The 12,344-nt window shown below is 59.1% G+C and overlaps 1 protein-coding gene across 1 annotated transcript in view; it reads right to left on the bottom strand.

Moving 5' to 3' along the window:
* The window catches only part of MUC2 (mucin 2, oligomeric mucus/gel-forming), a 35,552-nt gene that overhangs the window by 9,967 nt on the left and 13,241 nt on the right, over window positions 1-12,344 (bottom strand). Inside the window, exons 27-34 of the mRNA XM_074012786.1 lie at window positions 12,246-12,289; window positions 11,636-11,842; window positions 10,243-10,557; window positions 5,288-5,511; window positions 4,526-4,558; window positions 3,923-3,955; window positions 1,132-1,459; window positions 217-399 (exon numbers count right to left, since the gene is read on the bottom strand). Coding sequence (XP_073868887.1) covers window positions 217-399; window positions 1,132-1,459; window positions 3,923-3,955; window positions 4,526-4,558; window positions 5,288-5,511; window positions 10,243-10,557; window positions 11,636-11,842; window positions 12,246-12,289 — 1,367 coding nt within the window. The remainder of the gene's footprint in view (window positions 1-216; window positions 400-1,131; window positions 1,460-3,922; window positions 3,956-4,525; window positions 4,559-5,287; window positions 5,512-10,242; window positions 10,558-11,635; window positions 11,843-12,245; window positions 12,290-12,344) is intronic.

Here is a 12,344-nt window from a genome sequence, read left to right as displayed (position 1 = left end):
CACCGCCCAGAGGCAGGGCTAGCCGCTGGACCGCACAGAGGTACCCCCAGAGGCCACCCGAGGGAAGCTATGCCCTGGACACAGCCACCCTCGACAGCTGCCGCCTCCTGAGACGCTCCCACAGTGATCTCAGCCCTGGCACCTGACCCACTGGTACATGCCGGGGCCAAAACCAGCCTCGGCCGCCCGAGCCCAGGATGTGAACAGCCTGAGCACCTGGTGCGTAGAAGGTGTCGTTCAGTTCACAGCATTTAATGATGGGCGAGACTGTGATCGTGATGATGCTGAGTGTGGAGACTGGGGTCGGCGTGGGGGTCCAGGCGCTGGTGGTGGTCGTCTGCACAGTGCTGGGGGTGGTGGGTGCAGATGACCCGGTCGTGGTACTGTGAGTGGGGGTGCCTGTGAGAGCAGGGGACACCAGTGAGGGCTGAGACATTGCACATCTCAGACACCGCAGGGTCCCAACTGCCACTCCCCAGCTGCGAGGGAGCCAGACAGTCGACCGGGTCGCAGAACTGGAGGACCAGGGCCTCGCGCCCACCTCCCAGGTTCTGAGTCACCAGGCAGGGTGGAGTGACAGGGCCAGCATCACCACAGCCGAGTGTCACGAGAGCCCGTAGATGACCTGGTGCTCCGGCAGCAACACAGCTTGCTGGCCAAGCTGACTGCCAGCAAGAGTTGTCCAGAAGGCACTGGCTGTGGCACACCGTCTGCCGGAAAGAGGCCCCGAGGAGGGGGTACAGCCAGAAGCAGGAGGACCTGCAGGCACCTCACTGGCAGCCTCTCTCTGCCCCCCAGCCTTGGTGGGCTCCCACGGTACCACATCACACAGCAGTGGGCCCCTGAAGAAGGCTGTCCTATGGGCGAGCAGGGTGGCCTTTGACTCCACTGCCCAGCACTAGCTGGTGTCAGTGACTCCTAAGAAGGCCGTCATATGGGCAAGCAGTGGGGTGGCCTTTGGCTTCACTGCCCATCACTGGACAGTGTCAGCAGCTCCTGCCCACACAGTAACCATGCTTGGTGGGCAGAGAGGTGCCCAGAACCTGCCTTGAGCCTTCCTGCGACAGTCCCGCCTGGCTGAAGGGGAGGAGGAAGCATCCCAGGCTGGAGGAACCGAGCGGCTCTGCTTACCTGGAGGGGCCGTGGTGGTGCTGGGCAGTGGAGACGGCGTGTGGCCTTCTGTCGTGGTGGCTGTAGGTGACGTGGGTGTGGAGGGTGGGGCCGTGCTGGTCGTCTCAATGCTAGGTGGTGCAGTGCTCAAAAGGGTGGTTGACTCCGTGGGAGGGGAAGAGGTGGACCGAGATATCGGAGGGGTTGAGGACTCAGGTGGGGGTTTGGATGTGGTTGACTCAGAAATGGGTGCTGTGCTTGTGGGGCTGGGGATCTCCGTGCTTGTAGTCGTAGGTGTTGGGGTTGACGTCATCGTAGTGGTGGTGGTGATGGGTGTCGGGGTTGGGGTCTGTGTGCTGGTGGATGTTGGGGTTGGGGTCACCGTAGTGGTGGTGGTGATGGGTATCGGGGTTGGGGTCTGAGTGCTGGTAGATGTTGGGGTTGGGGTCACTGTAGTGGTGGTGGCGATGGGTGACGGGGTTGGGGTCTGTGTGCCAGTGGGTGTTGGGGTTGATGGCACCAAAGTGGTATTGGTGATGGGTGTCGGGGTGGGGGTCTGTGTGCTCGTGAGTGTTGTGGTTGGAGTCACTGTCCTGGTGGTGGTGGTGATGGGTGTCGGGGTTGGGGTCTGTGTGCTGGTGGGTGTTGGTGTTGGGGTCACCGTGGTAGTGGTGGTGATGGATGTTGGGGTTGGGGTCTGTGTGCTGGTGGGTGTTGGGGTTGGTGTTGCTGTCGTGGTGGTGGTGGTGATGGGTGTCAGGGTTGGGGTCTGTGTGCTGGTGGGTGTTGGGGTTGGTGTCATTACTGTGGTGTTGCTGGTGATGGGTGTAGGGGTTGGGGTCTGTGTGCTGGTGGGTGTTGGGGTTGGTGTCACTGTGTTGGTAGGTGTTGGGGTCTCTGTGGTTGTAGGTGTCGGGGTTGGTGTCACTGTAGTGGTGGTGGTGGGTGTTGGGGTCTCTGTGGCAGTGGTGGTGGCTGTTGTGGTGGGGGTCACTGTAGTGGTGGTGGTGATAGGTGTTGGTGGAGTGGTTGGGGTCTGTGTGCTGGTGGGTGTTGGGGTTGGGGTCACCGTGGTAGTGGTGGTGATGGATGTCGGGGTTGGGGTCTGTGTGCTGGTACGTGTTGGGGTTGGTGTCGCTGTCGTGGTGGTGGTGGTGATGGGTGTCGGGGTTGGGGTCTGTGTGCTGGTGGGTGTTGGGGTTGGTGTCGCTGTCGTGGTGGTGGTGGTGATGGGTGTCGGGGTTGGGGTCTGTGTGCTGGTGGGTGTTGGGGTTGGTGTCATTGCTGTGGTGTTGCTGGTGATGGGTGTAGGGGTTGGGGTCTGTGTGCTGGTGGGTGTTGGGGTTGGTGTCACTGTGTTGGTAGGTGTTGGGGTTGGGGTCTCTGTGGTTGTAGGTGTCGGGGTTGGTGTCACTGTAGTGGTGGTGGTAGGTGTTGGGGTCTCTGTGGCGGTGGTGGTGGCTGTTGTGGTGGGGGTCACTGTAGTGGTGGTGGTGATAGGTGTTGGTGGAGTGGTTGGGGTCTGTGTGCTGGTGGGTGTTGGGGTTGGGGTCACCGTGGTAGTGGTGGTGATGGATGTCGGGGTTGGGGTCTGTGTGCTGGTAGGTGTTGGGGTTGGTGTCGCTGTCGTGGTGGTGGTGGTGATGGGTGTCGGGGTTGGGGTCTGTGTGCTGGTGGGTGTTGGGGTTGGTGTCGCTGTCGTGGTGGTGGTGGTGATGGGTGTCGCGGTTGGGGTCTGTGTGCTGGTGGGTGTTGGGGTTGGTGTCGCTATCATGGTGGTGGTTGTGATGGGTGTTGGGGTTGGGGTCTGTGGGCTGGTGGGTGTTGGGGTTGGTGTCACTGTGTTGGTAGGTGTTGGGGTTGGGGTCTCTGTGGTTGTAGGTGTCGGGGTGGGTGTCACTGTAGTGGTGGTGGTGGGTGTTGGGGTTGGGGTCTCTGTGGTGGTGGTGGTGGGTGTTGTGGTTGGGGTCACTATAGTGGTGGTCGTGATAGGTGTTGGTGGAGTGGTTGGGGTTTGTGTGCTGGTGGGTGTCGGGGTTGGGGTCTGTGTGCTGGTGGGTGTTGGGGTTGATGTCACCGAAGTGGTGGTGGTGATGCTTGTCGGGGTTGGGGTCACTGTCGTGGTGGTGGTGATGAGTGTCGGGGTTGGAGTCTGTGTGCTGGTGGATGTTGGGGTTGGGGTCACCTTAGTGGTGGTGGTGATGGATATCGGGGTTGGGGTCTGTGTGCCAGTGGGTGTTGGGGTTGATGGCACCAAAGTGGTAGTGGTGATGGGTGTCGAGGTGGGGGTCTGTGTGCTCGTGGATGTTGTGGTTGGAGGCACTGTCGTGGTGGTGGTGGTGATGGGTGTCGGGGTTGGGGTCTGTGTGCTGGTGAGTGTTGGTGTTGGGGTCACCGTGGTAGTGGTGGTGATGGATGTTGGGGTTGGGGTCTGTGTGCTGGTGGGTGTTGGGGTTGGTGTCACTGTCGTGGTGGTGGTGGTGATGGGTGTCGGGGTTGGGGTCTGTGTGCTGGTGGGTGTTGGGGTTGGTGTCGCTGTCGTGGTGGTGGTGGTGATGGGTGTCGGCGTTGGGGTCTGTGTGCTGGTGGGTGTTGGGGTTGGTGTCGCTGTCGTGGTGGTGGTGGTGATGGGTGTTGGGGTTGGGGTCTGTGTGCTGGTGGGTGTTGGGGTTGGTGTTGCTGTCGTGGTGGTGGTGGTGATGGGTGTTGAAGTTGGGGTCTGGGTGCTGGTGGGTGTTGGGGTTGGTGTCACTGTGTTGGTAGGTGTTGGGGTTGGGGTCTCTGTGGTTGTAGGTGTCGGGGTTGGTGTCACTGTAGTGGTGGTCGTGGGTGTTGGGGTTGGGGTCTCTGTGGTGGTGGTGGTGGTGGGTGTTGTGGTTGGGGTCACTGTAGTGGTGGTGGTGATAGGTGTTGGTGGAGTGGTTGGGGTCTGTGTGCTGGTGGGTGTTGGGGTTGGGGTCTGTGTGCTGGTGGGTGTTGGGGTTGGTGTCGCTGTCGTGGTGGTGGTGGTGATGGGTGTCGAGGTTGGGGTCTGTGTGCTGGTGGGTGTTGGGGTTGGTGTTGCTGTCGTGGTGGTGGTGGTGATGGGTGTCGAAGTTGGGGTCTGGGTGCTGGTGGGTGTTGGGGTTGGTGTCGCTGTCGTGGTGGTGGTGGTGATGGGTGTCGGGGTTGGGGTCTGTGTGCTGGTGGGTGTTGGGGTTGGTGTCGCTGTCGTGGTGGTGGTGGTGATGGGTGTCGAGGTTGGGGTCTGTGTGCTGGTGGGTGTTGGGGTTGGTGTTGCTGTCGTGGTGGTGGTGGTGGTGATGGGTGTCGAAGTTGGGGTCTGGGTGCTGGTGGTTGTTGGGGTTGGTGTCACTGTGTTGGTAGGTGTTGGGGTTGGGGTCTCTGTGGTTGTAGGTGTCGGGGTTGGTGTCACTGTAGTGGTAGTGGTGGGTGTTGGGGTTGGGGTCTCAGTGGTGGTGGTGGTGGGTGTTGTGGTTGGGGTCACTGTAGTGGTGGTGGTGATAGGTGTTGGTGGAGTGGTTGGGGTCTGTGTGCTGGTGGGTGTCGGGGTTGGGGTCTGTGTGCTGGTGGGTGTTGGGGTTGGTGTCGCTGTCGTGGTGGTGGTGGTGATGGGTGTCGAGGTTGGGGTCTGTGTGCTGGTGGGTGTTGGGGTTGGTGTCGCTGTCGTGGTGGTGGTGGTGATGGGTGTCGAAGTTGGGGTCTGGGTACTGGTGGGTGTTAGGGTTGGTGTCACTGTGTTGGTAGGTGTTGGGGTTGGGGTCTCTGTGGTTGTAGGTGTCGGGGTTGGTGTCACTGTAGTGGTAGTGCTGGGTGTTGGGGTTGGGGTCTCTGTGGTGGTGGTGGTGGGTGTTGTGGTTGGGGTCACTGTAGTGGTCGTGGTGATAGGTGTTGGTGGAGTGGTTGGGGTCTGTGTGCTGGTGGGTGTCGGGGTTGGGGTCTGTGTGCTGGTGGGTGTTGGGGTTGGTGTCGCTGTCGTGCTGGTGGTGGTGATGGGTGTCGAGGTTGGGGTTTGTGTGCTGGTGGGTGTTGGGGTTGGTGTTGCTGTCGTGGTGGTGGTGGTGATGGGTGTCGAAGTTGGGGTCTGGGTGCTGGTGGTTGTTGGGGTTGGTGTCACTGTGTTGGTAGGTGTTGGGGTTGGGGTCTCTGTGGTTGTAGGTGTTGGGGTTGGTGTCACTGTAGTGGTAGTGGTGGGTGTTGGGGTTGGGGTCTCTGTGGTGGTGGTGGTGGTGGTGGGTGTTGTGGTTGGGGTCACTGTAGTGGTGGTGGTGATAGGTGTTGGTGGAGTGGTTGGGGTCTGTGTGCTGGTGGGTGTCGGGGTTGGTGTCGCTGTCGTGCTGGTGGTGGTGATGGGTGTTGAGGTTGGGGTTTGTGTGCTGGTGGGTGTTGGGGTTGATGTTGCTGTCGTGGTGGTGGTGGTGATGGGTGTCGAAGTTGGGGTCTGGGTGCTGGTGGTTGTTGGGGTTGGTGTCACTGTGTTGGTAGGTGTTGGGGTTGGGGTCTCTGTGGTTGTAGGTGTTGGGGTTGGTGTCACTGTAGTGGTAGTGGTGGGTGTTGGGGTTGGGGTCTCTGTGGTGGTGGTGGTGGTGGGTGTTGTGGTTGGGGTCACTGTAGTGGTGGTGGTGATAGGTGTTGGTGGAGTGGTTGGGGTCTGTGTGCTGGTGGGTGTCGGGGTTGGGGTCTGTGTGCTGGTGGGTGTTGGGGTTGGTGTCGCTGTCGTGCTGGTGGTGGTGATGGGTGTCGAAGTTGGGGTCTGGGTGCTGGTGGGTGTTGGGGTTGGTGTCACTGTGTTGGTAGGTGTTGGGGTTGGGGTCTCTGTGGTTGTAGGTGTTGGGGTTGGTGTCACTGTAGTGGTAGTGGTGGGTGTTGGGGTTGGGGTCTCTGTGGTGGTGGTGGTGGGTGTTGTAGTTGGGGTCACTGTAGTGGTGGTAGTGATAGGTGTTGGTGGAGTGGTTGGGGTCTGTGTGCTGGTGGGTGTCGGGGTTGGGGTCTGTGTGCTGGTGGGTGTTGGGGTTGGTGTTGCTGTCGTGGTGGTGGTGGTGATGGGTGTCGAAGTTGGGGTCTGGGTGCTGGTGGTTGTTGGGGTTGGTGTCACTGTGTTGGTAGGTGTTGGGGTTGGGGTCTCTGTGGTTGTAGGTGTTGGGGTTGGTGTCACTGTAGTGGTAGTGGTGGGTGTTGGGGTTGGGGTCTCTGTGGTGGTGGTGGTGGTGGTGGGTGTTGTGGTTGGGGTCACTGTAGTGGTGGTGGTGATAGGTGTTGGTGGAGTGGTTGGGGTCTGTGTGCTGGTGGGTGTCGGGGTTGGGGTCTGTGTGCTGGTGGGTGTTGGGGTTGGTGTCGCTGTCGTGCTGGTGGTGGTGATGGGTGTCGAAGTTGGGGTCTGGGTGCTGGTGGGTGTTGGGGTTGGTGTCACTGTGTTGGTAGGTGTTGGGGTTGGGGTCTCTGTGGTTGTAGGTGTTGGGGTTGGTGTCACTGTAGTGGTAGTGGTGGGTGTTGGGGTTGGGGTCTCTGTGGTGGTGGTGGTGGGTGTTGTAGTTGGGGTCACTGTAGCGGTGGTGGTGATAGGTGTTGGTGGAGTGGTTGGGGTCTGTGTGCTGGTGGGTGTCGGGGTTGGGGTCTGTGTGCTGGTGGGTGTTGGGGTTGGTGTCGCTGTCGTGCTGGTGGTGGTGATGGGTGTCGAGGTTGGGGTTTGTGTGCTGGTGGGTGTTGGGGTTGGTGTTGCTGTCGTGGTGGTGGTGGTGATGGGTGTCGAAGTTGGGGTCTGGGTGCTGGTGGTTGTTGGGGTTGGTGTCACTGTGTTGGTAGGTGTTGGGGTTGGGGTCTCTGTGGTTGTAGGTGTTGGGGTTGGTGTCACTGTAGTGGTAGTGGTGGGTGTTGGGGTTGGGGTCTCTGTGGTGGTGGTGGTGGTGGGTGTTGTGGTTGGGGTCACTGTAGTGGTGGTGGTGATAGGTGTTGGTGGAGTGGTTGGGGTCTGTGTGCTGGTGGGTGTCGGGGTTGGGGTCTGTGTGCTGGTGGGTGTTGGGGTTGGTGTTGCTGTCGTGCTGGTGGTGGTGATGGGTGTCGAAGTTGGGGTCTGGGTGCTGGTGGGTGTTGGGGTTGGTGTCACTGTGTTGTTAGGTGTTGGGGTTGGGGTCTCTGTGGTTGTACGTGTTGGGGTTGGTGTCACTGTAGTGGTAGTGGTGGGTGTTGGGGTTGGGGTCTCTGTGGTGGTGGTGGTGGTGGGTGTTGTGGTTGGGGTCACTGTAGTGGTGGTGGTGATAGGTGTTGGTGGAGTGGTTGGGGTCTGTGTGCTGGTGGGTGTCGGGGTTGGGGTCTGTGTGCTGGTGGGTGTTGGGGTTGGTGTTGCTGTCGTGCTGGTGGTGGTGATGGGTGTCGAAGTTGGGGTCTGGGTGCTGGTGGGTGTTGGGGTTGGTGTCACTGTGTTGGTAGGTGTTGGGGTTGGGGTCTCTGTGGTTGTAGGTGTTGGGGTTGGTGTCACTGTAGTGGTAGTGGTGGGTGTTGGGGTTGGGGTCTCTGTGGTGGTGGTGGTGGGTGTTGTAGTTGGGGTCACTGTAGTGGTGGTAGTGATAGGTGTTGGTGGAGTGGTTGGGGTCTGTGTGCTGGTGGGTGTCGGGGTTGGGGTCTGTGTGCTGGTGGGTGTTGGGGTTGGTGTCGCTGTCGTGGTGGTGGTGGTGATGGGTGTCGAGGTTGGGGTCTGTGTGCTGGTGGGTGTTGGGGTTGGTGTTGCTGTCGTGGTGGTGGTGGTGGTGATGGGTGTCGAAGTTGGGGTCTGGGTGCTGGTGGTTGTTGGGGTTGGTGTCACTGTGTTGGTAGGTGTTGGGGTTGGGGTCTCTGTGGTTGTAGGTGTCGGGGTTGGTGTCACTGTAGTGGTAGTGGTGGGTGTTGGGGTTGGGGTCTCAGTGGTGGTGGTGGTGGGTGTTGTGGTTGGGGTCACTGTAGTGGTGGTGGTGATAGGTGTTGGTGGAGTGGTTGGGGTCTGTGTGCTGGTGGGTGTCGGGGTTGGGGTCTGTGTGCTGGTGGGTGTTGGGGTTGGTGTTGCTGTCGTGGTGGTGGTGGTGATGGGTGTCGAGGTTGGGGTCTGTGTGCTGGTGGGTGTTGGGGTTGGTGTCGCTGTCGTGGTGGTGGTGGTGATGGGTGTCGAAGTTGGGGTCTGGGTACTGGTGGGTGTTAGGGTTGGTGTCACTGTGTTGGTAGGTGTTGGGGTTGGGGTCTCTGTGGTTGTAGGTGTCGGGGTTGGTGTCACTGTAGTGGTAGTGCTGGGTGTTGGGGTTGGGGTCTCTGTGGTGGTGGTGGTGGGTGTTGTGGTTGGGGTCACTGTAGTGGTCGTGGTGATAGGTGTTGGTGGAGTGGTTGGGGTCTGTGTGCTGGTGGGTGTCGGGGTTGGGGTCTGTGTGCTGGTGGGTGTTGGGGTTGGTGTCGCTGTCGTGCTGGTGGTGGTGATGGGTGTCGAAGTTGGGGTCTGGGTGCTGGTGGGTGTTGGGGTTGGTGTCACTGTGTTGGTAGGTGTTGGGGTTGGGGTCTCTGTGGTTGTAGGTGTTGGGGTTGGTGTCACTGTAGTGGTAGTGGTGGGTGTTGGGGTTGGGGTCTCTGTGGTGGTGGTGGTGGGTGTTGTAGTTGGGGTCACTGTAGTGGTGGTAGTGATAGGTATTGGTGGAGTGGTTGGGGTCTGTGTGCTGGTGGGTGTCGGGGTTGGGGTCTGTGTGCTGGTGGGTGTTGGGGTTGGTGTTGCTGTCGTGGTGGTGGTGGTGATGGGTTTCGAAGTTGGGGTCTGGGTGCTGGTGGTTGTTGGGGTTGGTGTCGCTGTCGTGGTGGTGGTGGTGATGGATGTCGGTGTTGGGGTCTGTGTGCTGGTGGGTGTTGTGGTTGGGGTCACCGTGGTGGTGGTGGTGATCCGTGTCGGGGTTGGCGTCTCTGTGCTAGTGGGCGTTGGGGTTGATGTCACTGAAGTGGTGGTGGGGATGGTTGTCGGGGTTGGGGTCACTGTAGTGGTGGTGGTGATGGGTGTTGGGGTCAGAGTCTCTGTTGTGGTGGGTGTCAGAGTTGGAGTCTCTGTGGTGGTGATGGTTGTGGTGGGTGTTGAGGTTGGAGTCTCTGTGGTGGTTATTGTCATGGTCGTGGGTTGGGTGACACACTTACAGCACTGAACGTTGATCTCATAGTTGAGGCAGAAGGCCATAGGAATGACCCCACCTGGCTTTTGGTCTTCATTTTTGCATACTAGCCCCTCATGGACGTCACACACCACTGTTTGTCCAAGCTGTCCAATGGGAACATCAGGATGCATGGTGGCTCTGCAAGAGATGTTAGCTGCCCATCCTGATTCGCAGATGCCTTCAATCAATTCTGTATCTCCACCTGGTTTGTTAAAGTCAGGTTTTCCAGAATCCAGCCAGCCAGTCCAAATGCAGACAGGCACGCATGGGGTAGTAGGGGTTGTCGTTGAGAATGTTGAAAATGTAGAAGGAGTTATTGATGGAGAGAGAGGAGTAGTTGTTGGAGGGCTGGGAGTGGTGGTTGTGGTGGTTGTTGGAGGGCTGGGAGTTGTGGTTGGGGTGGTTGTTGGGGGGCTGGGAGTGGTGGTTGGTGGAGGGGTGGTTGTGGTGGTTGTTGGGGGGCTGGGAGTGGTGGTTGGGGTGGTTGTTGGGGGGCTGGGAGTGGTGGTTGGTGGAGGGGTGGTTGTGGTGGTTGTTGGGGGGCTGGGAGTGGTGGTTGGTGGAGGGGTGGTTGTGGTGGTTGTTGGGGGGCTGGGAGTGGTGGTTGGGGTGGTTGTTGGGGGGCTGGGAGTGGTGGTTGGTGGAGGGGTGGTTGTGGTGGTTGTTGGGGGGCTGGGAGTGGTGGTTGGTGGAGGGGTGGTTGTGGTGGTTGTTGGGGGGCTGGGAGTGGTGGTTGGGGTGGTTGTTGGGGGGCTGGGAGTGGTGGTTGGTGGAGGGGTGGTTGTGGTGGTTGTTGGAGAGCTGGGAGTGGTGGTTGTGGTGGTTGTTGGGGGGCTGGGAGTGGTGGTTGGGGTGGTTGTTGGGGGGCTGGGAGTGGTGGTTGGGGTGGTTGTTGGGGGGCTGGGAGTGGTGGTTGGGGTGGTTGTTGGGGGGCTGGGAGTGGTGGTTGGTGGAGGGGTGGTTGTGGTGGTTGTTGGGGGGCTGGGAGTGGTGGTTGGTGGAGCGGTGGTGGTACAAGCCGTGGGCAGGCAACAATTGACACGTATCATGTAGTCGTAACACAGTCCAAACGGTCCATTTCCAAACTGGTCTTCATTCTTGCAAATGAACCCAACAGAGACATCGCACTGCACCTTCTGGCCTAGCTCCTGCAAGCTGAGGTGAGGATCCTTGACCGACCTGCACTCGATGTCCTCAGGGGCCCTGCAGACCCCATCAAATGTCTCTCGGTCGCCGCCGTCGCTGCCACTGCTGGGGTGGTCCTCGTTGATCCAGTCAGACCAGAAGCAGCACACCTCTAGGAAAGCAAAACCCAGCTCTTGTCACTCGCACCTGGGGAGAGGCACCTCCAGGAGGCCACTAGGATTCAGAGAACCCTGGGGCCTCCCTGACCGTGCCCCAGATGCAATCTCTTTTTTCCCCGTCATTGCCAGAAAACCAGAGTGCAGGGTCAGAGAGCTCAGGGCTGGACACCACTTCCATCCTCATTTTGCAAGTGAAAACCTAAGCCCAAAGAGACAGGGCCACCCAGCGTATGAAGGACCCTTTCCTCAGCTATTTTCAATACTTTTTTCAAAGAATCAATAATAAGAGAGCTGCCTATTCCAATAAAGAAGTGTGCCAGAAGGGGCTTTGTCTCCACTCTTAACCGCAATATTGTCACCAACAGTCAATCAAGTCTCACTTTAGGCCCTGGCCTCAGCAAACCATGAATGAAGTCACCAAAATACACCTATCTTTGGTCCATAAGCAGAGGAGTCTTGCCCTGCCAGCCTCACATCTGGGCCCTGAAGGAAGCATCCTGCAGGTGATGTTATGAGACTTCACTCCTCCCACCCTCCTTGTCATCATGAATATCATCACCGTCACTTACCCGGAGTTGTTGATAAAACTGCAATAAAGCAGGAAGAAAAGAGGATATCATTATATAGTTCAATATCCTTTAAAATCTTGTCTTACTTTTTTAAAGTTTATTTTTTCTGTGGCTATCATACCCCTGGTGGCTTGTTCGGTGGTAGCTAGGATTTCAACCAGAACAAACGCAGGCGAACGTAAGAAAATTTCTCTAACCCTTAGGGATACTTTCCTGCTGGTTTTCAGAAATCTCCCCAGATGATCCTCCACTCTGGTCTGGGCTTGGGGATGTGGTCAGTATGCTACCATCTGAATGCACCAGGGCAGGGGAGCCAGGCACGCCCCCTCACACCTCAGTGCAGAGGAATGTCACCGTCACCTCACTCTGCAGCTGGTGTGCAGAGGTCAGAGCCTGGCTGCACCGGGCCAGGGCCTGCCCCTGAAAGAGCCCCGTGTGCTGGATGCTGGATGCAGGGGAAGGTGAGAGCCTGAGGAAGCACGGGGGGAACCGGGGGCCTTACCTGTGCTGGGGGTCGGGGTGGTGGTGGTGGTGGTGGTGGTGGTGGTGAAGGTGGTGGGGCTGGTGGGGAGGGTAACGGTGGTGAAGGTGGTCAGAGTGGACGGGAGTGGTGTAGTGGAACAGATGTTGAAGTGCTTTTCCACCGTCCCATTGGGGCCACAGAACACCCAGTAGCAGAAGGCGCCATCCTGGGTCCGGTTGATGATTCCTGGGGGTGAGGGTGAGGCCAAGAATCACCTCATTGGGAGCAAGGTAGGGGGAAGGCCAGGTGTGCCTGAGCCCCCACAAGCAGCCAACAAATGCTCCAGTGAGACTGCACCTGTCCCGGAGCCCCTCTCTTTGAATAAAGGGAATCTCGCCAGAACGCAGAAGCTGGATCGGGGGAGAGGGTGATGGAAATTCCCCACAGGAGACCGGCACCCCAGAAGAAGAAACAAGATGTGTCACGGCAGCCCCCCAGGGCTGATACACATCGGAGGTGGGTCTGAGCTCCGGGGGACCAAAGGGTAGAGCCCAGGAGGGGAGCAGCACCCCCCCACCCATCCAAGGCCCCACAGGCTTCCCCAAGATGGGCCCGGCCACCACAGGGCTGGCAGCAGAGGGCAACTCACCTTCCTCTGGCCTGCAGATGACTTGGGAGGAGTTGGTGCACATGCTGCAAAGCAAGCACATGGCTACAAGTCCCACTCCACTGATGCTGCGCCCACCCT

This window comes from Macaca fascicularis, chromosome 14 (assembly GCF_037993035.2).
Source record: "Macaca fascicularis isolate 582-1 chromosome 14, T2T-MFA8v1.1".
In the NCBI taxonomy this organism is placed as follows: Eukaryota; Metazoa; Chordata; class Mammalia; order Primates; family Cercopithecidae; genus Macaca; species Macaca fascicularis.
Note: the sequence above shows the minus strand (reverse complement) of the source record. Positions and strands in the feature narration are given on the sequence as shown.